The 26,641-nt window shown below is 40.8% G+C and overlaps 4 protein-coding genes across 4 annotated transcripts; 3 read left to right on the top strand and 1 right to left on the bottom strand.

Annotated features, from left to right (window-relative positions):
* The first annotated feature begins 3,176 nt into the window (after positions 1-3,176).
* On the top strand, positions 3,177-12,965 carry camk1gb (calcium/calmodulin-dependent protein kinase IGb). Its single transcript, XM_051426345.1, has 13 exons — positions 3,177-3,357; positions 5,045-5,156; positions 8,539-8,664; positions 8,836-8,910; positions 9,013-9,151; positions 9,404-9,527; positions 9,676-9,751; positions 10,015-10,127; positions 10,216-10,294; positions 10,611-10,698; positions 11,053-11,402; positions 11,498-11,595; positions 12,008-12,965. Exons 1-12 carry the CDS (start codon positions 3,234-3,236, stop codon positions 11,553-11,555), a joined length of 1,464 nt encoding a protein of 487 aa, XP_051282305.1. The 5' UTR covers positions 3,177-3,233; the 3' UTR covers positions 11,556-11,595; positions 12,008-12,965.
* Positions 12,966-15,747: 2,782 nt separating this feature from the next.
* g0s2 (G0/G1 switch 2) lies at positions 15,748-16,598 on the top strand. The gene is made up of 2 exons (XM_051426349.1): positions 15,748-15,829; positions 15,944-16,598. Exon 2 carries the CDS (start codon positions 15,963-15,965, stop codon positions 16,314-16,316), a length of 354 nt encoding a protein of 117 aa, XP_051282309.1. The 5' UTR covers positions 15,748-15,829; positions 15,944-15,962; the 3' UTR covers positions 16,317-16,598.
* Positions 16,599-18,508: 1,910 nt separating this feature from the next.
* taf8 (TAF8 RNA polymerase II, TATA box binding protein (TBP)-associated factor) lies at positions 18,509-23,284 on the top strand. The gene is made up of 8 exons (XM_051426347.1): positions 18,509-18,683; positions 19,323-19,482; positions 20,452-20,550; positions 20,642-20,704; positions 20,866-20,990; positions 21,185-21,332; positions 21,500-21,642; positions 22,807-23,284. Exons 1-8 carry the CDS (start codon positions 18,636-18,638, stop codon positions 22,945-22,947), a joined length of 927 nt encoding a protein of 308 aa, XP_051282307.1. The 5' UTR covers positions 18,509-18,635; the 3' UTR covers positions 22,948-23,284.
* Positions 23,285-23,372: 88 nt separating this feature from the next.
* LOC127377975 (protein pitchfork-like) lies at positions 23,373-26,571 on the bottom strand. Its single transcript, XM_051426348.1, has 5 exons — positions 26,286-26,571; positions 26,063-26,161; positions 25,026-25,159; positions 24,785-24,902; positions 23,373-23,471 (listed from the first exon to the last, which is right to left on the bottom strand). Exons 1-5 carry the CDS (start codon positions 26,514-26,516, stop codon positions 23,406-23,408), a joined length of 648 nt encoding a protein of 215 aa, XP_051282308.1. The 5' UTR covers positions 26,517-26,571; the 3' UTR covers positions 23,373-23,405.
* Positions 26,572-26,641: the final 70 nt, after the last annotated feature.

The following is a 26,641-nucleotide window of genomic DNA, read 5'->3' as shown; positions in this document are numbered from 1 at the left end:
TTGATTTTTTGAAGGTCTTTAGATGTGATGAGTTATTAAAGTCTTCTATGACTCTTCTCTATGTGGGAACTGCTTCACTTTAGTTCTGCAAACTTCTCAGGAGCAGGTCAGGTTATATGAGGCATCGAACATTTACCTGATCCCTTTAGTGTAATCCCATTGACTGTTCATGTAGTTGCAATGGATCTTAAGCGCCTGTGGTGGTGTTAATTGTTTTGTTGTTCCTCAGAAGAGAATGAAGAGCTTTGTTTTACATCACTTTAATGACATAATAGAAGCTGGAGTCTTGGATAATCCCACTGGCAGGGCTTAAAAAGTTCAAACTGGTCCTGTTGTCTCTCCTGTAAGCTTGTTGGTGATGTAAGGTAACATGAGTCAGGCCTGGTGTCCGTGCGCTCTATAGACACGACATTGAAGAAGCCTTCAGTAGAAGTATCAGTACTGTAGTGTAAAAATACTCCATTACAAGCAGCAGTCTTATAGGCATATCTGTCTATATGTGAGTCCCAACAACCTTATTTTCTTCTAACAAGTGAAGTAAGAATACAGTATATACCTGTACTCAATACAAGGTAATTTAATTGGGTTGTACGATGAAATTCAGCTTGTAGTTCCCTTTATGCTACTTGTAATACAAAATATATAAACAAAACTTATTTACAGTAAAATTGATTATTAAGTCATAAAAAATCTTTCCAGATGGCAGCAGGTTGATCAGGCTGTGGCTGGTGTGGATGCTGTCTTTTAGTGTCCTTTGGCCTCTGTGCAGGCCCCTCACCTCACTAATATCACTGATGCTGGGTACTAAGTACCAATGATCAGTTTTAACGACTTGGTGCAGGGCTGTGCTAATCCCACACCTGTTTGTGATGTTTCCAGTCAGGATGCTTTCTAGCACTCCTCTGTAAAGGTTCCTTAAGAACTTCCATCATTTCTGTGCTTTCCTAACCAGGGTGGAGATGACCATGACAGGTTCTCTGAGATGTTGAACCTGAAATCTGGGGGGGGGCTCCTTTCTTCTAAAATCAACAATCATAATCCAACTGCTGTTTTTTTCTGAAATTGAGCAGTAGTGTATGTATCTAATATGATAAATAACACCTGGAACAATTAATTTACATTGAAAATATGTTGGAATATTCCTACAGCTCTTGCATGTTTTTTCTTTTATTCATTAAAATAAAATAAAATAAAATAAGGCTTTAAGGATGAAATTGTTGGCTAAAATGATTTTTTATACAACTTTTCTAAATCATTTTAGAAGCTCATTCTATTTTTCTATGTAAAATCCTGGTAGCTTATTAGCTGTCAGACAGATGAAGTGTACTAAAATGTGCAATATTTCACTCTGAAATGATTTTGGAATAACTTGCATGATAGCACAGATTATAAAAACAATTCTCTGAGCAGCTATTTGCTGGTGTTTGTATTTGTCCTTCAGTGCTGCTCAAACGCTCTCTAATTGGAGCCTGTAATAACTGTGACATGTTGACCGAGCTGCTTTTTGTACAGTTTAACATCCATCATCAAACCTGACACTCTCATTATAGAAGCTTCTGTTTCCTGAAGGCCAGATGCCTTCTCTCCTGATTAGAAAAGACTTCCAACTCATTTTGGTTCTAAAACAAAAAGAAAACACCTGACATGGAAGATGACCATAACACCCTCTTGAACCAGTATCCTTGACAACACGATGATCCGGTCCAGCTATTGATATTCTGTCTTTCTATTTGCAGCACATACCTAAAATTCAGGTGGGCTGCACTGTGATGGTATGAGACACACTGCAGCCTTTGATGGCCAATAAAACCATAATAACCATTTTATTTATCTTACAGATGAGCCTGCGTTGCTGTAGCTGTGCCTTTTGATTAGAAATATAGAATTTATTTTGCTTGGCACAAGCACACTTGTTTCATGCCATTGTTCTTTGTGTGCAGTAAACACATGGAGGTTGTGTTATCAACGTGCCCTGCAGACTGTATGGCTCCTCATGTGGCAGGTGAAATGAGCAACGGCTTCAGATTAATACATAAGCCTATTAAAGGTTGCCTCTGAACACCACAGTGTATACTGCGAAATACTTAGAGTCTCATGCTGCATCAATCACAGGCGGTGGCCAGTGCAGGTGTAAAATGTGATCACTTTCTACTGTTTCTAATGAGGCATGCTCTTAATAGGAATGTCATTTGGGTTGCCAGGTTATGAAAAATCTCTCTGGTATTTGTCCTCCTCTAGCACAAATTTTTAAATTTGCTTGTTTGCGTAAATATTCACCACCTTGACGACTTAAAATCACATAGAAGTGAAACTCAGACTGCATTTTTCTGCCAGAGGTGCATCCACCAAATGATGGATGATGGAGCAGACAGATGTATGCGCAGAGTTCTGCTGAAAATGTGGCCCTATGAGCATGATTGGTGACAAATAGTTTGTCAGTCCATCCTTGTGCAGTATGCAAATATACATAAGTGTGCTGTAGAAAGTGGAAGCCACCAGTGCACACACACTGAGGATGGACTTCACATTGAAGTAGGAAAACTTTTGAAATTAAGGACAACATTTGAATATTCATAGATTCTGGAATTTTTAATGAAGTCGAAGGAGTAGATGAATTTTAAAGGATGTTAATGTGGATATTATATATATAAAAAACAAAACATTATCTTCCACTGTTTGCAGACATGTCTTAATACATGTCTCAAAGGGATCTTTAATAAGTCATTTAGATTTTTTTTTTTTTACCTGGAAAGCCGCATTAAATCTTCTTTGATTCAGTGTTGTGAGGCAATAAAACATGAACATTTCCAAGGAGGATTTCATAGGCACTTTAACTATTAATCTACCTATTAGTTATAATCTATAAAGCCTCGATAAAGGGCCCCTTATTAGAAACTGCTACCCTGCTGTCAAATCAATATTCACTGATGTTATCTGGAAATCACCACTGACCTGCTTTTCAAAATGGTAGTCCACTTCTATCAGTGCTGAGGCGTGCGTGTGCGCGTACTTGCGCATGCGCGTGCACATGTTGCGAACTGTTTTCAATGAATCGTGCAGTTTGGGGAAAAAGCAGCTCATTTCTGCGCTTCTCCCCCCCCGTATAAACCTGTAGCTGTGCGGAAAAATGAATGATGCTGCAGATAAAGCAGCAGAAGGCTGACCTGGAGTCTGCGCCTTAAGCCTCTAATGAGCACCTGTGAGACTGTCAGCCCCTCCCCTCGACTCTCTCCATGGATGTTATCTCTGACTTGACAACAGGTACTTGTAAAGTCCCAGACACAGTAATCTGTCCAGACCTCGGCGAGCAGTTGGCAGGAGAGTCAGAGCAGAGCTCCTCCAGCACTGAGTCTCAAGGTAAGTCTCAGCCACTCTGTTGGTGAATGAACCTCCTCTTTGTGAAGTGAATTACTGGGATCTGGGTATCTCAAAGCACTGTTGTTTCATTTGTAGACCTGCAGTTTGGGGACTGTTTTTTTAGGTTTTTTGTTTTTGTTTTTGTTTTTGTTTTTCCAGCCAGGACTCAGGTAGAGGGCCGGTGTAGACTGATCAGTATTCTGTGCGTAATGTGGCCAGTTTTGAGCGCCGCTGCCTTTATTCAGCACGATGACTCATTTCACGAGTTGTTTGGAACTGGCAGCGTCGTTGCTCATCCGTCAGCTCTGTGTGGTTCAAGCTTGATCGGAATATCTGATCATTCGCCCCTTTTTGCCGCAGAGAGATCTTTCTGACGCGGATGCCGCAGCCAACTTGGTGGCATAAAGAAGGTGGGGGGGGGCTGCACGACCCCGAGCGCAACCGCCGCCAGTTATTATCAGACCGACCCGTCTCTCCGCTTTGTGCCACGTTTGTCAGGTTTTTTTTTAATTATCTTTGCATTGATTTGCGTCACGGAAAACGCCACGCGTGTCTGGACTGCAGATAAGAGAGAAGAGCAGCATTGAAATGCTGATCACTGCTGCAGGTTCTGACTGTGCACATTACTTTTGCATTGCTGTTTGTGGTTTGTGGACGCATTCTCCAGCCCCCAGTGGGGTTTCTGTGCAGGAGAGTCTGATCTTCTGTTGGGTCGCATGCATGTTCAGTGTGCTGCTAAATAACAACACAATGCAGGGATGAAAGAAAGAATTACTGCAAGGGAATCCAGAGTGAACAACAGGGAATACAATGTGCAAGACCCTCAGAGCTCCTCAGTGTGTGAATAGATGTTATTTGAATTAATGTGGGGGTATTCAGATGTTCAACAGGTGCATTGTTTGCGGTAGTTAAGACATTTATTCTGCATTTTAAATCACTTGTTCGAGGCTGTTCTTTGGTATTTTTACCCCCTGAAGAGGTCAGGTCTCCAGATCAAGAGTTGCTTATCCCTTATATAAGAGAAAAGAGGGCAGGAAACCAAACTGGGTGACCTGCTCATTGAAAGTGTAATCCTTCTTAGTACCTTCAGTTTTATTGGATAAACCATTCTTCCCAATTCTCTAATCCTTATAGATTATTTATCCTTATAGATTATTTATTTTTAACTTAATATGATCAGAGTTGTGCTTTTTTAAAAATAATTTGCCAACAACTTCTATAATTGTTTAATTACTTAATTTTTGAAGTTTACATTTTCTGTCAAATGCAGAAAAAAAGTCAAGGCAACATATTCCTCTTAACTTTCTTCTGGTTTGGCAGATTATTGATCAGCTTTATGCATTCACTGCGGTATCATACAGTATCACCTGGCCCTGATACAGGATGGGTCGGCCCTGGCAGTGCTTCCTGTGTGCTAGTTACAGCACGGATTAGTGCCCTAACCTTTGTCTGCCAGACAAAGACTCATGTCTGTCTCATCTGCTCATCCCCTCACGCAGACAGTCTGAGCAGCGGTGGAGACATGTCAACCTTCATACCTGCTTTTTCATGACTGCTCAATAATCCCAAAGGATTAAATCGTTATGATTATGATGATGAGGGAGTCTGGACATTAAGGCAGCGCACTGTGGAACTTTGGTGTTGACATCTATTCTTAAGTTTTTTTCTTTCTCCTTACTTCTGAAAGAAATCCCTGTTGAAGCAACTGCAGACATGGGTCGTCAAGAGGCCGACTATGTGTGGAAGAAGAACACTGAAAACATCCAGGAGGTTTTCGACATCATGGAGGAGTTGGGATCGTAAGTATATTCTTCTCAATAAGATAGCACAATTTATTAACATGCAAAGCACAGAGTGAAGTCAAGACCATTTTATTCATACAGCCCAATATCAGAAATGTATCTCAAGGGGCTTTACAGTCTGTACAGCGAGATAAAACTCCCCCCAAAAAACCTTTAATGGGAAAAATGTAAGAGACTTCAGGAAGAGCAACAGCGAACAGGGTCCTTCTCCCGGAACATGTAATTCATTAATTCAAGAAATCTTAATATTTACTGAGCAAACAAGTGTTAATTTGTAGAATCTCTTAGTCCCCCCTGGGAATATTTTGCATTTCTGAGTGTTTTGTTTTAGAGCAACTACAGTAAAACTTAAGTCTTGACTTGCCATGGACGTGGAGTGATTACAGACCCTCAACATGCTGTTTGAGTTGGAGGAGAGATTACTGGTTTGATTGGATTGACACGAGGAGGCCTACTTTACGGAGGTCTTAGACAACAAGATGCTCAGGGCTGTTGGAGGGTTAGGACTGTCCTGATGGTGTCTAGCTGTGGGGTCAGCTTAGCCATTCATTCACAAAAAAAACTAAGAATATGTCTGGAACTTTAAATTATTCTCTCTAAAGTCTCATTGAATTGTGTTACTGTACTCACAAAAAAGAGAAAAAAATATATAAAGAGTTGATTTTTAAGCACAAATGCCAAATATTCTCTGGTTCCAGCCTCGGTAATGAAGATTTGCTGCTTCTCTTTGTCTAATGTGATAATAAACTGAATGTCTTTGAGTTTTTTCTACCGTTGGTCGCACCAAATAAGACATTTAATAACATCACTTTTGGCTTTAGGAAGTCGTGATGCCCATTTTTCACTATTTTCTGACGTTTTATAGACGATAAATCAAGAAAATAAACAAACTTTCAGTGATGAAAATATGAGTTAGGTGCAGCCCTAAAAGCAACGTCAAGGTCAGCAGGTTCATCTCAAAGTTCACCTGCAGTCATTTTGAATGAAGATAATGTTACTGTATACTGTACACACACACACCCAGTTAACAGCCTCTTGTGCTGGCCTAATTTCTGTGAGGTCAGCATTAATAATCAGCAGGTCTTCTAGCACACTCGAGCGTTTAGCGAGGGGCTGGAGAGAGGCAGATCAGAGGCCAACAATAAATAAAGGCGCGAGTGCTGCCGGAATGACGTCAGTGTGTTGCTAGAAAACAGAACTGATCTGTGCTGGGGGCTGAGGAGGCTGCTGAGAGGTTTTAGCTGAACACAACAGCGGTGATTGGACTGTGAAGGAGGCGAGGCCCTGCTGAGTACAGGAGATGATCTAATATGTGGTCCAATTAGTTTGAAGCAATTACTTTTATTTCCCCAAACCCTTTGAAAATCCTTGTGATAACTTTATTTCCGTGACGCCTCATCTAAAGTATTAAAAAACTATTTCAAGACATAATGATGATGTACAGTTTGAAAAAGAATTAAAGACAAGGAACCAAAAGAGAGACTCTGAGCCGCTGAGGGAATTTGCTGGACTGCCTTTCATTTCTGCTGAGGGTGTCAACAGAGTGAATGCTCTCAGCTGTTTTGGCCATTCCTCGGGTATATGGTTTAGTGTTTTTTTTCTTTCTTCATGTTTCCATTACAATAAAAAGGAGAGGAAGGAGAATCCAGGAGGGACAGGAGACTGTGTATAACACCAAACACAGCCTTTCCCCATCAGGCCTCATCACACATAGTGTAAACATCGAAGCGGTTTCCCGGCAATCAGAACGCAGTCTCTTCAGGGGTAAATGTAACTCCCAGAATGACCCAAAAAGCACACAGAACATTGATTCTAGTGTGCATTTTTGAATTTCAAGCGACACACTGAAGTTCTGTGATTTCGGATTGCCCTCTGTCTTTTCGTGATAAAGGATGCGGTCTGGCACTCATGTTTAGAGCTTGATTGATGATTTCTCTTGAGATTCACAATAAGCTTCAAGGAGTTCCGAGAAAGAAAATGAGCTCTGGTAACCAAGGAGAAATCAGCTGAGCAATAGGATGTGAAGTGCTGTGATGGTGCTATGGGGCCAGCTTGTTCCTGTCTGCTTCCCTGAGCCGCAATTAGGCAGTGTGTATGAGTGTGTGTTGGACAGACATTACCCAAATGGGACAGAATACACATGCAACATAGGAAATGAAACTAAAGACAGCTATGATTCACATTGTTAAATAAATACTATTAAAGGTACTCAGGTCCTCCAGCAGGCTGGCGTGTTAATCTTCATTAAAGTACATTCCTTCAGGGTCAGCACCTTATGGACAGAAGACGGGGTTGTGGTATCCCATGTCTGCCCACAGCCCTTGACACCTGTCTGTGACCTGGCCTGTACTGTATGTAGGATCTTGTTGTTGTTAAGGATCCCTGCCACACATGCTCAGTTTCTGACCTCTGCACCGGTTTTATTGCGTCAGGGATAAAGGGCCTAATCCCCCAGGTAGAACAACTATTCCCAGACAGCGCTGAAGATAGCGTGGACACAGAGCACCGCACAGTCCAATAATAAGCCTCTAGCATGTGAATAGTTAAGCCACAGGGATCTTTAGTAGAACTTAATTGAACCCCTTGATATTGCTATTTCTGATCCGACTATAAAATCCCCTCTAATTACACATAGGTACAAAACAGTAAACATCCTGAAATGTACCTTTATAAGTGGGTTAAATGTTGCTAGCTCGGTTTTTTGTCTGAAGATAACAAAATCCACCCTCCAGATCCTCTAAAGCTCATTGTTAATGTGTTATATCTCTGCATTTAATCTGTACAAAAAAGTGTTCAAATCATAATTTGTGGGTTCACAGGGGTCAGAAATAATCCTGCATTGTTTTGTATGGATCCAGGCTGGCTGTTTCTCCATGTTTCCATCTCCTGTTGCACGGATAGATATGAGAGTGGTATCGACCTTTTTCGTCTAACTGTTGCCAAGAAGGGGGAATAAGTGTATTACCTAGAATGTCAAATGGATTGTGCAACATTTACCCAGACAGACAAATGGGACTCACACCAGTCTCTAAATTATAAAGAATTTCATGTATCTGAAGCCTTGCAAATAAATGATCTCTTTTAACAAAAAAAAAAAAACAGCAGTTATTCGAATCTGGCACGATAACAAAATAGAGAAATGGAAGCAAACGAAAACTCTCTCTGACTGGCTGAGAAAAATGGAAAGTAGACTCAGCAAGAGGCTAACGCTCTGTGCTGTTAAGGGCCCCATATTTTATTAACAATTAATAAGAAGGAAGACTTATTTCCTCTGACTGGAGGTTACTCTGTATCTCTTTCTGTTATGTTTCAAAGCAATCAGTGACTCCATCATTAATAACTCATTTTGTGTGTCATGTGTTTGTGTCTTAATTAACAGGGGGGCGTTCTCAGAGGTGTACATGGTGAAGGAGAAGAAGACGGGAAAGATGTTTGCCATGAAGTGTGTGAAGAAGAAACAGAAAAGAGACCTCAATCTGGAGAATGAGATTGCTGTGTTGAGAAGGTGAATTTTAATGAGCCTTCATCTTTCATTTCATATTCTCTCAGTAGTCAGTGTGGGAAGGAATCACATTGATCAGCTCTCTCTTTTGGCTGCTGTATATGTTGAGAATGTGTGATTTCTGTTGTGGGATTACGACAGCAATGTCATAATGAAAGCTTGTTATTTTAACAGAATCAAACACGAGAACGTCGTAGGGTTGGAGGATTTCTATGAAAGTCATACCCATTACTATCTTATCATGCAGCTGTGAGTTTCTCCACCTTTATATTATTATTCAAATTAGCATGATAGCTAATTAAATTGGGTTTTAAGGTCAAATTTTGATGGTAGTTCTTATCTCCTCCCCAGTGTTTCAGGCGGTGAGCTCTTTGACCGTATACTGGACCGGGGGGTGTACTCAGAGAAGGATGCCAGCAGTGTGATCCAGCAGGTGTTGCAGGCCGTTAGCTATCTGCACCAAAACGGCATAGTGCATCGTGACCTCAAGGTATGTTTTATATTTAAATTTTTTAAAAAATATATGAGAAACACAATATTTTGGGAAAAAGTTGAACTATTCCTGTAAATAATGTCATTAATAAGATTAAATTTGTACTTAGATCAGTTTTGCCTGTAATGACATACATACATTCAGTGCTGCAGCTCCATTTCCAGCAGCGGTGCTTTTACAGAACGTGAAATATTCATATTCATATTCTTCAAGTGTTTGAACAGCTCTCCTGTCTTTGTCTCTGTGCAGCCAGAGAACATCCTGTACTACAGCCAGGAGGAACAGTCCAAGATCATGATCAGTGATTTCGGCCTCTCCAAGATGGTAGAAGATGACATCATGTCGACAGCTTGTGGCACCCCAGGATATGTAGGTAAGGAAACGCATCTGTCTAATGAATGATTTATGGACACTGACATCGAGTAAGGGGCTCGGACGGGATCGGAGAATATAAGACACACAGGTGTGTAACAGTAAGAAACAACACTGGCGGAGCTTTGACATTTTTTCCTCACTTTCAGCTCCTGAGGTTTTGGCACAGAAGCCGTACAGCAAGGCAGTGGACTGCTGGTCTATTGGAGTCATCACATACATCTTGTAAGTATAAAGTCACGGTAGCTCAGTTTTGCTTTATTAAGTGGCAGGATTTTCAGATTAAAAGCCACGGACATGTATGTTTAGTGTGACACAGTTACCTAAATACAGAATAATGATGCAGCCATTGAGCCATAGCACCACCTAGTGACCAATCCTTCATACACACTGTTACCTGCACACATTAGTACATAAACAGGCACTTTACTGTGGCACATTCTTTAGTTTCCCTTTCCTTCCAATGATGATAAATCTTTATGTTGCAGACTCTGTGGATATCCCCCTTTTTATGAAGAAAGTGAGTCAAGACTGTTCTCCAAGATCATGAAGGCGCAGTATGAGTTTGACTCCCCCTTCTGGGATGACATTTCTGAATCTGGTAAATATACTGAGCAGTAGTAGACATACTGTATATTCCCCCCATACAGAGCTCAGCCCTAATAAGTGCGTCATCTTTTCATCTGCAGCTAAGGATTTCATCCGTAACATGATGCAGAAGAATCCCAGCATGCGCTACACCACCGACCTAGCGCTCAGACATCCCTGGTGAGTGTCAATTATCAGCCTTGGATCACACATATTGGGTATGATGCACTAGTTAAACTCTTAAAATGTTCATTTAAACTCATTTTAGACTAGAAGTAAATAATTCCCTGCAGTGTAGTTGCATTTCTTGAGCAGAGTTAGACTGTTCCAGATTCATTTACTACTACAAACTTATACTCACATTCATGAAAGAAATGGGTGTGAAGCACAGGAGATGGAGTGAATCCACGCAGTGTTAGGTCACACAGATGGGTTCAGGATTAGCCTTTACCTTGAAATAAATATAAAGTGTTGTGTTCCATCCTCTGTTTTCCAGGATTATCGGAAAGACGGCCCGGAGTCAGGACATCTACTATTCTGTCAGTGTTCAGATCCAAAAGAACTTTGCCAAGACCAAATGGAAGGTCAGTCCAGATTTGTTGGCTTTGATGTGGTAAACTCATTAAGGACCTGCAGTCTGTATTAGATTAATCGGGTCTCTACTTAAATCCTTCCTGATTAAGGACAGTTTTAATAAGATATTGTTCTCCACTGACGGCGGATGTAGGGCTTTTACTGTCAGGAGAAACAAAGTGCACTTGATTGTCCAGCAGTAAATATGACTCTAAAACTTGAATCTATTGTCTGGACAATCTACTGAACACTCAGATTTGGTGTTTCAGTCTCTGTCTTCCATACATCATCACAAATGCAGTTGAAGTGGAGCTATATGGCTCTCAGATCTCTTTAACTTATCCCCCTTTGTGTTCACTTTACAGCAAGCCATTAACGCTGCCGTAGCCATCAACCACATGAAGAAGCTGCAGCTGGCTCACTCAGAGCTGGTTCTGAGGGAGGCCAGCATCCCAGACATCAAAGTGGTCGACATGTCCTCCCCAACGAAAAACCGCAAACGTCTTGATCCAGACAAACTGACCCCCACGCTGGCGGAGACGAATGGGAAATTAAACGGGACGAATCACATGTCCCTGCCCACAAGCCAGGCTGACCTGAAGAGCCACTACCACTCACTGAAGGTCACTCAGAGCCAGTGCAGCGCACACCATGCACCCACTATAGCTGAGCAGGGCAAGCATGTCTACCACTCAGAGCCTGCCAACCTGAACGGGTTTGTACAAACTTCATCTGATGTTGTGCATTTTGAATTTCTGATATGACAGCAGGACGGACGCATGATGACGCTTTTCTGTTTCTTTCTCTCAGATACGGTAAAAACCACAATAGCAAACCTGTGCAGACCGGAGTCTGCTCAGTCATGTGAAGGCTGCATGAAGTTTACGTGGATAAACGTATTTTACTTGGTAGGTTCAAGACATCATAATCAAACACACTGTAAAAACACAAGTAATAATTGTATTTGAATTACAAATTTAACACACAAGTGTACAAAAAAGAAAAGAAAATCCACATTTGAAGATTTGGTATATTAAAATAAATCACAACACACACTTTTTTAGCATTATAAGCATTATTAAGCATTTAATAAATGGTTTATAAGACAGTATATTGTAGTTACAAGCAGATGCAGACCCTTTAAATACATGCTGTTTGAAGATTTACTGTATGTCAATATATGTTTGCTCCATAAGGCAAATAATACAAAGAGCATAAACAAACCATCGAGATCTTGCTGTGAATGTTTTGTGTAATTTTCAGCTCATTACAGTCAAATGTGTGTGTGTCTCACCCTGAGTGTGTTTCTGCCCTCTGCAGGTCAGTGTAGCTGTGCTGACTCAGCATGCAGCTGTTTTGTGTCAGCAGGTCCCCCTGTGCTAAGATGAGAAGTGGTTAATCCTGTGACAGACCCAAGCGGTCTGCGAGGTCCACGCAGTCAGTGGGACATTTTATATTGGAAAGAGTGCCTACAAAGCTTCCCGACAACCACACAAACACAAACACTCAGATGCACAAGACTCACTTTAACGCAGATGCACAGGGTAGACTAACCGGGACAGTTCGTACAGTGTTCAAGGGATTGTGATGGGCTCACCTTCTGCTGGGCACCTGAATGCCCTGCTCCTTCGTGGTGAAGCAGTCCCTGACCTCTGAGGTCATGAAGGCTTTATATCACAGCTCCTGGTTTTTGATCAGGGAGAGTTTAATTCATCAGAGCACTTATTGTCCAGGTTTCATGTTGCTTAAGAATACACACAATGCAATAAGACTAAACATTATTGTACCTTCATGTGTAAAATAGAATGCTTTAGCCAACCTGCATTTGTAAGCACATTATATATGGAAAACCTGCATGCTTACTGCTTCAAATAAGCCATACTTGTATAATCTATTCTGGTAAAATTGTCTCTTATTTTTATCAAATTATGTCAGTTGTTGTAAACTGTTTAATTTTTTTTTATGTTTTTGCTTCCTTTGTAAAAAAAAAAATAAAAAAAGCTAAAAAAAAAAAAAGCTATACAAACAAGAAAAAATGTATATATGTGACTGACAACTTGTTAACAGTGTAAATGCCACAGGTATATCTATAATTTGCCAACTGATAGCTCTCACATGCCATCAACCTGCTAGAATATAAATGTAATTTATATTCACTGTAATAGATGTCTCAGTCTGCTTGTGGCTTTGTGTTGATGCGTTCAACAGATATTTATTCTAGTCTATGTATTATGATGGGATCCCTGTGTGCTCATAAATAAAGTCTGTACAGAATCTGCATTAGTTTCACTGACATTTTATTTGTCTTGAGTCTCTCTCTTGATTTACACCAACCACTGAAAAAGATACAATTAATACATAGAATGGGGTAATTAATAATAAGACTCTCTGCTCTCTGGCACAAGAGGTCAGTACATTTAAAAATAAATGGAAAGTTGAGCTCAGAGACACTGAGAATGAAACGTGGAATGAAATGTAAACAAATGTCCATACACGTATCGTTACTCGTGCAAATGCTTGGAAAGATAAATAGAAAGTTATCAGCAGATAACAAAAAAGAATGATCAAAATAAGACTGAAGCTAAAACTATTTACATGTTTTTTGGTCACGTGTCAGGCTGATGAACTTTTGGACCAAAGTTTTTCTGTTTATAAATAACTTTTTAGGGATTTGTCTTCCCTTTCCAGTCCAAATCAGAATCAAGAGTAACCCCTGAATATTGTATGTTCATATTTGTTCAGTATTCGTTTTCTTAATTGACAGAAAATGTACAGTATAAATGCACATTTGGCTCAGTGAGGAGAATGGACAAGATGATTCAAAGAAGTATGTGAAATGGGAAAAAAAGAACATACAGTATGAACTGAAGTTAAAGTGAAAAACATGGCACCCACTGGTTATGATTAATGTCATCTTAGACCAATGAAATGTGAAACTGAAACAAATGTTATGTTGAGTCATAATGCAACTTAAAATGATTATTAATCCATCTACTCATTATAATTTATTTTTTTATTTCTTATTTTTTGTTTCTTCTGCAGCTACATTTATCAGTGATTTTTGCTAATTTAACAGAGAAATGAAGACAAAATAAAAATAACTCCTTGTACCTGATCCTGTGACCTGACCTGGTATCCCCAATTAAAACTAACCTCTAAACCAATTACCAGGCTGTACTTCCACAGTAGATTAGATGACACACCAGAACAGCCAGGATTACCAGGAGCGGTGTTTTTAGAGCGACAGGTTTCAACCAGAATAAATTACAGTAAACCAGCAGATATAAAACATGCCCTTGCAACAAGTCCAAACTGGAAGTTTAACATATAATCTGGATCAGAAGCTGGGAATCCTCACCAATGTTTTGAAATGTATGCTGCCTTAACCATATAGCATTTTACTGTAAGCCCTGGGTTTGTAAACCAGCCATTGCTGAACTGGAAAATGTACAGATAAATGTCAGCAATCACCAAAAATCCTCATGTGTGTCATTTCTTTTCCTCTTCTTTTTCTTTAAGCACTACATAGAAACCCAGTGTATACTTACCTTCTGTTGAAAGAGTTTTCACATCTACACACACCATAAACCCTCCTCACCCCCCCAACAACCACAACACGGTTGACTTGGTGAAGTGCAGTATTGAGACAGACTGTCCATTCAAGCAGAAGAAGCCAGAAATATGGGGCAAAGGTCTCCAAACAGTCTCAACCTTTTCCCAGCAGTGGTAAACATAAAAGCCCATAATCCAAACTGAGTTGCTCAAAGAGCAACATTATTGACCGTGTAATTAAAGTGATACCAGCAACGTTTGTGGAAACTCCGCGCTCCAAAACTGACTATGGGGTGAAAGTTTGGTCTCGGATTTAGTAACATTTCATCACGGCTGAGTAAAAGTTCAAAAGTCGATCAATAAACCACCAAAACTGCAATTGCACCATAAATTGTGTGGTAGGTTTTATTTTTTTTTAAGTGTGCACACCCTGGCTTTTTGCATATATTGCATGACATTTATAAGAAAAGACATGCGTATGTGTGTGATGTTCATATAAGCCTTGTACCTGCTAATATTAATGCAAATATGTTGATGTTAGCAGGTATAAGGCTTATCGTATTTACCTTTTTTAATTTGCTAATTAGCACCAAACACAAAGTACAGCTGAGGCTGATGGGAAAAACTCAACCAACAGACCAACTGACATGGCCACACCACTAAATATCACATGTTGGGTGGATTATTATGTTATGGCGTCCTTCATCTGGCGTGCAGATGTTCCACCAACATGCAGGCGTCTCGTGACGTTGGCCAGATGTCATTCTCACTGACGACACATGTCTCTCTGTGAAAAGGTCAGACACATTTCACAACTCACTCCCTCCTCTCCTGCAGTGAGTGGACGAGGTCAAAGGGCACAGAGTTTCAGACACACACAGACACACACACACACACACACACACACACACACATTAACCCCTGCAATCTCTCACTGCTTCATTGTCAGGTCCGCAGTCAGACAGTGGACATGAGCCAGAGCAGCTCAGGACTGCATGATTAGGGGGAACCTTTTCTTCTACTGAACCTTATCTCTTGGTGTTCGATAAGGGGTATTCCATATGTCACTGTACAGTTGTCAAACAATGCCTTCCAGCCAATCAATGGGACTGGCTTTCCACAGTTTCATGTACTGTGATTGGACACTATTCAAGCTCTCCTGATGAGGATCAATGTTTATGGTAACAAGCCACGCAACATGAACCAACCACTCCTGTTGTTCAGTGCTCAGTAACATATGTGTAGTATTGGAATGACATAATTTATCCTCACTCTAAGTAAACACGCTGAAGCATTACAGTGCTTCTGCTGCACAACACATACAGACCTCATGTGATGTCACATGCACAGTTTCACCTCCAGGGAATATTTGCTTCACTTCTTGTCCCAGAAACCCATGCCCTTTTACCCAAACAGGCCCTAATCTCCAAAGAGCAACTAGCCTCATGAATATGCATGTTATCACCACTGTGGGAGTTGACCAGGCTCCACTTGTGTTTAAATGGCAGGATCTGCTCTCATCTCCCTGCCTGCGAATGCCTCACTGGGCCGAACACTGAGAAGAAGTCAGAGTTTGGGGTGTTCTTCAAAGTGAGTATTTACCCATCAGCATGTGTATAGTAGAAAGACTGATTCCAGTTTATGTGCGTGGACAATTTTCTCTAACAAAAAAAATTCTGTGTATGATTTCTCCTTTTCCTACAGACTAATCAAAAAACACACTATGGAAACCATTAGCGAGATCATCCCATTCGCTAAGGAGATGCTAAACCAGAGGCCCAGCCGGAGCATGCTGAAGATCTACATGCTCGGCTCCACTCTGGCGATGCTTGGAGTGGTTGGTGGACTGGTGGAAACAGTTCTCCTGCCATTTGTGGAGCAGGAGACCGTTGAGGACACACCAACAGAGCAGATCACGGAGAAGAAGAAGGAGAAGAAGCAGGTGTTGAAGTCACACACTACCTTGGTTCGTCCTGAAGTTGTGGACGTGCTGGAGACGGTAGTGATCGAGGCCAAGGCCAAACATCTGGTGACCGCTGAGAGGAGAAGCTCAACCAACCGCTTATATGCTTCTTAAAGAAACCATTCCCCTCCTGATGTAAATGGACACGAAACTCACAATGTTGATGATAATGGTGGTACATTAAATCACCATATTGAAGTGGTCACTTTGTGCTCAGTCTTTTATTTCAGATGGCAAAAAATGAGATGTGTTGATACACTGCGGGGTACAGTAATGTCTGGCTGCTGGGCAGCAGATACTTGTGGATGTGACTTGATGAATGTGTTAGGAAAAAAAGGAATGCGTGTGATTTGATTCATTTTGCACTATAATAAAGCAATTTTTTTCAGCTGGAAACTGATTCAGGTCATGATTTTACAGTAATACAGCAGCATTTGTACATTTTGCAAGAAGACGTTACTCAAATAGATGCATTTATAATGACATTAATCTGTAAATTAAGAGAATATTATGTGTTAGGGGCCATTTAACGTTTGTGTGAAAAATTCATGCTTAGTACACTAATGTCGCCACTTGTTTCCCATATACGTTACTAATAAGAGGAAAGGCATCCACACATTCAGATATCCATTTGTTGCTTTTCCTCTCATTGTATGGTGTATCCTATATTGTCGGCATTGGGTATACCCACTTCTAAATCCCCTCTGATGCACATCATTCACTATTGTTCTGGGAGTTTTTATGGCGAAGGCATGACATAGATATTCACGAGTAAATGGAGCAAGAAATAAGGAATAATATTTCACTCAAAATGCTTAATTATGTAGTTGTCTCACCCTATAGTCTGTGAGCCAGTATTATGTCTAATCTAACTCTAATTAGTAGTTAATCTCATAATGATCTATACTCACAGAAGTCAAGCAGCAGAAGTTAAGTGGCATACTACTGAGCCAAGTTTTGGGTGAACGAAATATGCACGAGTAGTCTTACATATTACAGAATATAACACAGGAGAAATATGATATAATAAATATATAAAATAATAAACATTTGGGGCATTAATTAGTATACCCACTTCTACAGGAACCACTACACCACTGAGCATCTTTTTTTTTTTCCTTTTAACTTTTAAAGTCATCTTTATTGTAAAAACAGGTTTACAATTCAGACTTGACTCACAGAAATATACATATGCAACAGTAACCGAACATACAAAACACAAACAAAGAGAAACAACGTCTCTCCAGGGGAGGCCCACATGCTATTAAAAAGAGAAAGATGACCATATGTTGACAGTTTTAACCACCTTGTTGTTGTTCAGACAATCAAATTCATATAATGTGCAACTTCATGGAGAAAAGATACAAAATACACATTCTCCCATAATAAATCTTTATAAATATGGTCAATGACAAATCTGCTGAAGTTTTGCCAAAATGTTCTGGTGTGTAAGCAATACCAAAAGAGGTGCAAAACAGTCTCTGGGGTGGTCGCCACTGAGCATTAGTGATGGGTCGGTCGCGAACGATCCGGCTCTAAGAGCACTCTTTGAAGTGAACGACGGGAGCCGGCTCCTGATTGGGAGCCAGATCCGGATTTTTTTTCCGGATTTCCACGTTTTTTCCTGTTAAAGCTGCGTGATTGGTCAAGATGTGTGGCGGCATCTGTGTATCTACACTGAGCAGGAGGGGGGAGGGAGGGGTTACAGACACACACGGCACAGTAAGCACGTGAACAGGTGGGAGGGAGACGTGAAAGCGAGAGACCTTGGCGCTACATAGACGGAGACTACACACTGGAAAGGGTGAGGAAAATGAGTGACAGGAAACGTAGTAAAGTTTGGACACATTTTAATGTGATAGTTCAAAGGCAGAGTGGCACTGTGCAAAGTTAAACATTTCATATCAAGCAGCTTTTTGTCTAATTAAGATGGGTCTTTATTTTTGTGTTTTATAATTTATTTTTGTAGCACTCTGTTCCATGTTGAGTATATTAATAAATCCATATAAATACTAAACATTTTGTGTATTCATTTGACACATAATTTGGTAATAAATTAATTTAAGCAACAAAAAAAACATGAGGAGCCACTTGGGAGCCGAAAGAGCCGGCTCTTTTTAGTGAGCCGAGCCAAAGGAGCCGGTTCTCTAAAAAAAGAGCCGGAATTCCCATCACTACTACTGAGCATCTCCCCTCATGTGACACGTTGAAAATGAAGCCGGTGTAATTACACACGCAACCGCTGGAGGGCGGAGGTAAACACAGCGCGGGTTAAAACTTCAACATCCGTCCGAGCGGCGGAAGCGACGACACAAATTCCGCACCGTGTTTACTAACGGCGGCCAAAAACGGTCGTCTGACAAATATATTAAAAAAAAAAAAAACAGAGTTAAACAAAGCTTAATCCAACGAGTGGAGGGCAGATAATAACAGATGGCGGATCCCGCGGTGGCGTCGGGAGGCTCTCTGAACGCGGGAGGGGTAAGAGGAGCTTCTTCTACCCGGCCGTGAGGAGCGGGATGTACCCGGGTTTAAGCTAGTCTGTAGGGAGAGACCCGTCCGGGCTGAACGCCTCTCAACCACCGACAGTGTATAATTATGTTTATATTTATGTTTATATTTATATTTAAGGTCTCAAAGAGGATTTATAACTTCAAACCTACTCTTAAATCCAGTATGAACGCGCTGTACTTCGGCTCAGACTGTAAGGTTAGCTCGCTGTTTATGTTGTTAATCCGCCAGTGGAGGTACTATTTTTATTTATTATATATTTTCTGTCATGATAATAACTTTATTTGTGATGCGTGTATCTAAACAAGGTTACAGAGATAAAATAAGGTAGATACAATAAAGGTAAAATGTGAGAATGAAAGAAACTAAATCCAAAATCACAACAACAAAAAAAAAACACTTTAAAAATGAAGTTTTAATTAATTCTTTGTATTTGTTATCCTACAAGCCTGTTACAGCATACACTGATGATTCTGTATTAGCCTCTGTTGTTATATTTTGAATTAATTATGCTTGTTTTTATCCTTTCACGCTTTGAATGAGCCAGTTTCTGACATTTTTTTCTCCCTATGAATCTTCTCTCACCTCCTCCCATCTGTTACTTTACAGCGTGGAAGTGGTGGTAAAGCAGCCTCCAGCCCTGCAGAGAACTACTACCTGGCCCGACGACGCACCCTGCAGGTGGTGGTCAGTGCCCTGCTGACCGAGTGTGGCTTCGAGAGCGCGGAGAAGGCAGCGGTGGAGACACTCACTGAGATGATGCAGAGCTGTACGTATGAATCCTAAAGGAGAGCCTCCATCCACCGAGGATGTGCCCATCTTCATGTTCCTCTTCCTTTTTAGGGTACCGTGCTTTATTCAGTGTTTTCGACTAACTTGTCTTCATTAGGATGATGTCTAAGATGATGATCTTGTGTAAGTTGTGTTTGTGGTATGGTGTGGAAACAGGAGGCAGCTTCAGACTCAACCCTGATGAAGGCAAGATAGCTGGAAACATTTGGCACAATACACAAATGCGTAGATGAAGCACTGGAGGAGTCGTGGGATGGGTTTTTAATTTTGATGGACTTGCATTGAAGCTCACTCCGGTCTAACTGTCTGTGTGTGAGTTCTCAACGTTAGAAAATGTCTTTCTGTTGGCCAACATTTAGAGGATTGTGGATCAAAAGAATCATTTAAATCTCGCAGTCTTCATTCATTGTGATGGGTTGCAGGTGTTTAGCATCATGTCGGCAGACGGATGAAGATGTGGTCCGACCATCGTTATTATTGCTTCTATTGAGTTGTATATGGATGCCCGGAGCCTTGTCGAATCAGTGTGAGCCCCAATACGGAGTACTGGTCAGACGTGACAGATCTATATTAAATATAGCTTAGTCGCTGCGAGTGACCAAATCTTCAAGTGTTAAGTTACAGCAGATACCTGCATGTGCTTTTGTCAGGTATTGCATCATTATACACTTTCTGCACTTCTGTATTTTGTCTCTTGTTAAGATAAAATACAGAGCCACACATGGTGCTATAAAGAGAGCACTGGTACCGGGAATTGGTACTGGGAAAGAAGTAGGATTGGTGTCCTTGTATTATTTTTATGTGTGTTGATACAAAAAAGTTGCATTTGTTGATGATTCCTACAAACAGAAAACTCCTCTTTTATGACCCGTCCATTCATAATATCTGCAAATGATTTAGTTCATAAGCAGAAGCTTTTCTAAACCACACGTTGTCTCTTTTTCAGATATAAGTGAAATAGGTCGGTGTGCTAAAGCTTATTGTGAACACACAGCGAGAAGCGTCCCGACCCTGTCGGATACAGTTGTCACACTCATTGAAATGGGTAAGTACTGGAGGAAACCAACACACGAGTTATATATCTCTAACACAAGGTAATAAAGAGGAGATTATTCACTGTGTTTGTTTCACTGCAGGTTTCAATACCGACACCCTGCCTGTTTACGCCAAGAGATCGCAGAGGATGGTTATAACTGCTCGTAAGTGTGCACTCTGCCATCCATTGATTAATAATGTTGATAATCTCACTTTCTACATTAACTCTAATAACAATAATAATAAGATAAAATGAAACGTTGCCTTCATGACGTAGCTGTGAACTTAATTTGATTTCTTTTTGTTTGTATTTTCTGACATTCAGCTCCAGTGACGAATGCACCTGTGACCCCCAAAGCACTGTCAGCAGGACAGAAACGCACACATCCGGCTCACATCCCCAGCCACTTCCCAGAGTTCCCTGACCCTCACACCTACATCAAAACACCTGTGAGTCCGGTTTTTTGGGGGGTTGTTATCAAGATCCTTAAACAAACCCTGACATAACATCATCTTCTTTTTATATGATGATAAGATACAATCCATTGTGTATCGTGTGGAATCTTTTTAGTTTTCCCTGCTGGAATCAACTAGCAAGGTGGTGTAACAGATGAAGTGAAGTGTGTTTTCCTTTCTGCTCGCAGACGTTCAGAGAGCCTGTGTCGGACTACCAAGTGGTGAGAGAGAAGGCAGCAAGTCAGAGGAGAGACGTGGAGCGAGCGCTCACACGCTTCATGGCTAAGACCGGAGAAACTCAGAGCCTCTTCAAAGACGACATCACCGCCTTCCCTTGTGAGTAAATCCACAAAGCGGACCTGTATTTCAAAACATCAGTTGTAATATGTCTCATACACATTCAAGTGTGTCTTTGTTTTTTTTGTGTCCATTTATACCTGTGTGTCTGTACTGAAAGCATGTTGTATTTGCACACGTTCGAATCCCTGTGATTGTGTTGTTAGTGATCGCAGCACAACCAAGCACCATCCCATATCTGAGCGCCCTCCTGCCATCAGAGCTGGAGTTACAGACTCTGGAGGAGACAGACTCCTCTGAGCAGGACGACCAGACAGACAGCGAGAACGCAGCAGGAAACATCATCAATGTAAGTCTTCACTATTGCTCTCTCTTTAAGTTCCCAGATTTTAATATTATTACTCACTGGGAATATACCAGTTTCCCTTGGTTTCCTGGATTTTCTTGACATAATTCAACTGTCAAATATTCACATTTTCTGATGTAATTCTTTTACATACATTATGTGTTTAGAGACACAAAAAAAAAAAAAGCACACTGCTGTCCTTTGTTTTGAACATATTCTCTCCAGTTTTATTCATGTGTGAGTGGTTACAGAGGAGTGTATGACCATCTTAGTGGCGACCCGAGGTTAGTACTTGTTGTGAGTGGCGGAGACATAATATCCCTCACAGATTAGCAGAAGCCACGGCAGCTTGAAAGGCTGATCCAGTTTTATTACCGTAATAACAGCATTTCAAGGTTTGAATTTAGTATTTAGTATTCTAGGACAGTTTGTAGCATCAATGAGGTCTGGAGAAGGCCTCTTTGTTCCAGTACATGTGATTATCTTCAGTAGAGGAAGACACGGATGTACACAGATGCATAAATGTTTTAAAAATCCCATGTGCCTGTGGGTAATTTTCCACGGACCAGGGGGCAGGAAAATTCCCAGAAAATCCTGCGTTCCAAATTCCTGGCACTCGACCCTACTGTAGATATTCATAATAGAGCTTTTGTATATTCTACATGAAATCTTCCAAATCTAAACTAAGTAGTGCTTCTAGAGGCCCTGCATTAAAGGGAATGGGGAAGGTTTGACACTGACTGTTTACTGGTAAGTAAATCTGAGTATAAGGAATCCAATTTACCTTTACAGAAACTATTTCAGAGTGAACAAGGTCAAAGGCTGAATTTAAATTTAAAGCAAGGGTTAGCTGAAAAGATTAATCCCACTTCATTGGGATACTACTTTACAGGAGATTTTAGCTCAGTTTAGCATAGAGAGAGGAAACAGCTGGCCAGGCTCTGTCCAAAGTAAATAAAATAAGGTTATCTGCACCTCCGAAGGTAGATAATGAATTGCCTGCTGGCTCTAGCTCTATACTAAACATACAGATGGGAGTAGTATCAATCTTCTTGGCAAGAATGCAAAAAAGCTTTTCCCCAAAATGTCAAACTATTCCTTTAAATGTGATGCACGAGTACGGTAGAGTGTACTACAATGACTGCTCACTTCCATCTTCTCATTCAGGATGATCCAGGAGCTGACAAAGAGAACTCCATGCTTCCTCCCAGCGGCGGCGTTCCCTCCACAAAGGCCACTGAGGACAACGTGATCGACAACCCGTACCTTCGGCCGGTCAAGAAACCCAAAGTGAGGAGGAAGAAATGAGTTGGGACCCACCCGAACCAACAGACTCACATTTGCCACAATGGTTGGCGCCTTCAGCAGTCCAGTCAGTGATTCCCTCGACGGAGAAAGAAGCAGTCCGGATTTGAAACCTGCGGTGTGAGCCGGGACCAACGGCTGACCGTACTGCTGTTGGTCTTTTTTTGTATACTGACTTCTATTGAACTTTGTCGTGTGTCCCTTTTTTCAGCAAGCACTAATTTTCTTTAAAATTTGTGTAATGTCACTTTGTAATGTCATCGTTTAACATGCAAACCACACAGGAATCCTGTCATTTTGTGAATAAAGAAATACAAGTTTCTTTTTTTCGTTTTTAAAACTCAGAGAACTTTTGTTGACAGTTTCAGTCCAGTAAAATGTGTTGATTGTAAAAAGGAAAACAATATAATACACCGTCTTATGTTAGTGTCATGAGAGGTTTTCATCCATCAGTTTTAGAGTTAATAATACAAACTCAGGTAGGCCACTCTGCTCCTGTGCTTCAGGAACTCCTTCTCACTGTTCAGCTGAAGAAAACAAAACAAAAGGGCATTAGCTGTTGCTCCATATAACAATGTATCCCACCAAACTGAATTCTTATGAGAAACTTTAAAAAAAAAAAAAACAGGATTTAGGATGATTCAGCACTAACAACTCTCAAAACACCTTTTTTTTTTATCTGCACATCAAACTCTTCAGTGGGAAATGCACTTTTTGCTTTCTTGCCAAGAGTTAGACTAGAAGATTGACACCCATCTCTTTTTTGTGTATAAAGAGCTCTTATATCTCCAGACAGCCAGATATAAAACTTTCTTTTATACTTTTGTCAAAAGTTTAAAAAAATATATACCAGAAACTCTCAAATGGGCTTGAGACTGAAAACTAATCCAGTGAAACCACACCAGTACCATTTCACTAAAGATTTTGTAAGGATTAAACAAGATATGTTTTAATCAGTGAGCTTTCCTGTCTTTATGTTAAGCTAAGCAGCTTCATATTTAACAGACAGATAAGACAGTGGTGTCAATCTCCTCATCTAGATCTCAGTAAGACAGCAAAGAAGTCTATTTCCTAAAATGTTGAATATTCCTATAAAAAGTCGAGTGTACAACGCTGCCGCAAAAATGCAATGTAATGTTCATAGGTATGTTTTCATAGTCTTAAATAAGCCGTTATCCACAGAGGGAGTGGGTCTTCTTCCACAGTCCGCCGTGTTTCTACAGTAGCCCAGAACAGACAAACCAAACACTGGCTCTAGCCTTCTAGGCCTTTCATATCCACCAAAGTTTCTCTGCACTTGGTTGAGTCAAGGGGGTTTCAGTTTGTTCTAATCTGCAATATCACCGCTACACGTTGGTCCTTTAAGGTTTTTACTCCAAAATGTAAAACAAACTAAAAAATACTGGTTCCATGACTTGATCAGAAAGTATCTTAATGTTGGTATCCAAAGTGTTTTTCTATCTTAACTGAAATTTGAGCTGATTTAATCTGGGTTTCTTAAATGACCTGGAGGATGGAGGATTAAATTTCAGATTGTAACTAACTGAATATTTGCTCCTGCATAGGAGCTGCACAACTCTATCCTGAGCCAGCGTTTGGTGTGTCTGTTCTAGGCTACTGTAGAAATATAGTGGTTCGACATAGCGACCACCATAGAGGACCTGTGTGTCCCTCTGTAGATAAAAACAGCTCATTCTAAGGTAACAAAAACACAACAATTATTACATTCAGGTGATTTAACACTAATGAAAACATACCTATGAATATTATATTCCATTTCTGCCTCCTAAATGTTACACACTGCACTCTCCAATCACAGAACGGGACCTGCTTCACCCACCTTCACCCTGAGTGACTTCTTCTGCAGCTGAGGCAGTTTGGACCAGTCTGGGTTCCCAAAGCACATCGGCCAGCTCACTTTCCTGTTTGTCACTGCGTCAAGAGCGTAGGTCCCAGGGCTGTAACACAAAATGAACATCTGTGAGCTCAGTTCAGCCCTGTTACATTAGAGTGTGTGTGTGTGTGTGTGGTGTGTGTGTGTGTGTGTGTGTGTGTGTGTGTCTGACGTGTCGCTGTCTCACCCTGGACTGTGCTCGGCTGTACAGGACATGCTTTGGAGCCTCGGCTGGGTTGAGTTGAACGGTGTTTTGCTGGGAGGGGGGACTCTGGACTGGCTTTGATCCTGCTGGTATTGCTGGGGGGAAGGGGTCGCCTTCTGGTGGTGAATTGTGAAAAAAGAAAACTAACTGTGAAAAACATGTATCCAAATTTGGTGATTCTGAATTTGACTTTATGTATTGAGAAAACTCTACTTCTTAAGATAAATTAAGTTTTGGATTCGCTGGAAAATGTAACAAAAGCTGGACCCAAGATCAGGAAAAGTCGATTTTCTCACAGGACAGTGACGCTACAAACATGATGAGCTTATATTTGATGCATTTCTGTAGATTAAACTACCCAACAGTATAACGTTGAGGTATAAAGTAGTTCAAATTTGCCCAACCTTAAAGATCTACAGCAGCAAACACAGCATACTAATATTAATCCTACACAGTAAAACACTGACAGGGAACGTTTAACTGAATCACTACTTTAACTTTTGATACTTTTAAGCACATTTTGCTGATAATATTCATAGTTCATATAAAATCAGTAGAGTGCCTCTTTAAACTAACATTAATTGCAGTGTCTGGGCCTAGTTACTCAGAAGATTCAATGTATAACTCTTTTCAAAAGTAATATCATGACTTTACTTATTACTCCCTGCCAACAGTAATTAGTTACACTACTAGTAATATTACTTTTCTGCTATAATTGTGACCCGTCTTCCCAAAAATGCAGTTTTGTTTGCTAAAATCAAAGTAATAGAAGTGTTTCCATCTTCCAAGCCAGAAAATGAATCATGGGATGTGATTGGATTTTAAATTAGTAGGGGGGAGACATCAAAAGTAATGTAACTAATATTTTTAACTGTAATATTAATACTGAATCGTATTAGTGACACTACTAGTTAGTGGGGAAAGTAATATTACTAGTAATGAGTTACTGCCCAACACTGACTAAACATGCTGTCAGTGTTAGAGTGAATAGTGCAGGTAGCTCCTTTGGTCTCATGCACCTTGCCACAGGGGGGGAACCGTGCTGCAGTCCTGGCAGAGAGACCATATCCTTTCTTACTCTCTGGTTTCCTGTGACACTCAGTTTGTATGGAGCCGAACTGGGAAAGCAAAACGTCAAGAATCAGGCCTCTTGTCATAAAATAAAGCAAAAACAAGAGCATCACAGATTAAACGAGGACATTTATTGTGCTGCAACCTTGAGCAGATATTAAAGAGACGAACCTCTTGGTTGTCATAGCAGCCAGGGCCGAGATGTGGCGCCTCCTCTCGTGACATTTTGTTTCCCAGCCGGTCTGGTGCGTAATAGAGAGGAAGCAGTCTCCTCTCCTGAGTGCTGCCAAATATTACTCTCTGAACGGGAGCCGCTGACATCTTGGAAACAACTCGCTGGGCCACGCCAGTGACGGAGAGCGAAGGGAAAAGAAGAGTTACGCTGTGTGCGCACACACACATACACACACATACACACACACGCAGGTTCGCCTCTAACCGGCCATGACGTGGTGGTGTTTTGACTTCCTGTAACCATGGCAACCGACTTGGCATATCAATTATGCAAAATCGCTGGGCAGGTCCTT

The sequence above is a fragment of the Dicentrarchus labrax genome, unplaced genomic scaffold (genome assembly GCF_905237075.1).
Source record: "Dicentrarchus labrax unplaced genomic scaffold, dlabrax2021, whole genome shotgun sequence".
NCBI classification, from domain to species: Eukaryota; Metazoa; Chordata; class Actinopteri; family Moronidae; genus Dicentrarchus; species Dicentrarchus labrax.
This window is presented reverse-complemented; position numbering and strand designations above follow the sequence as displayed.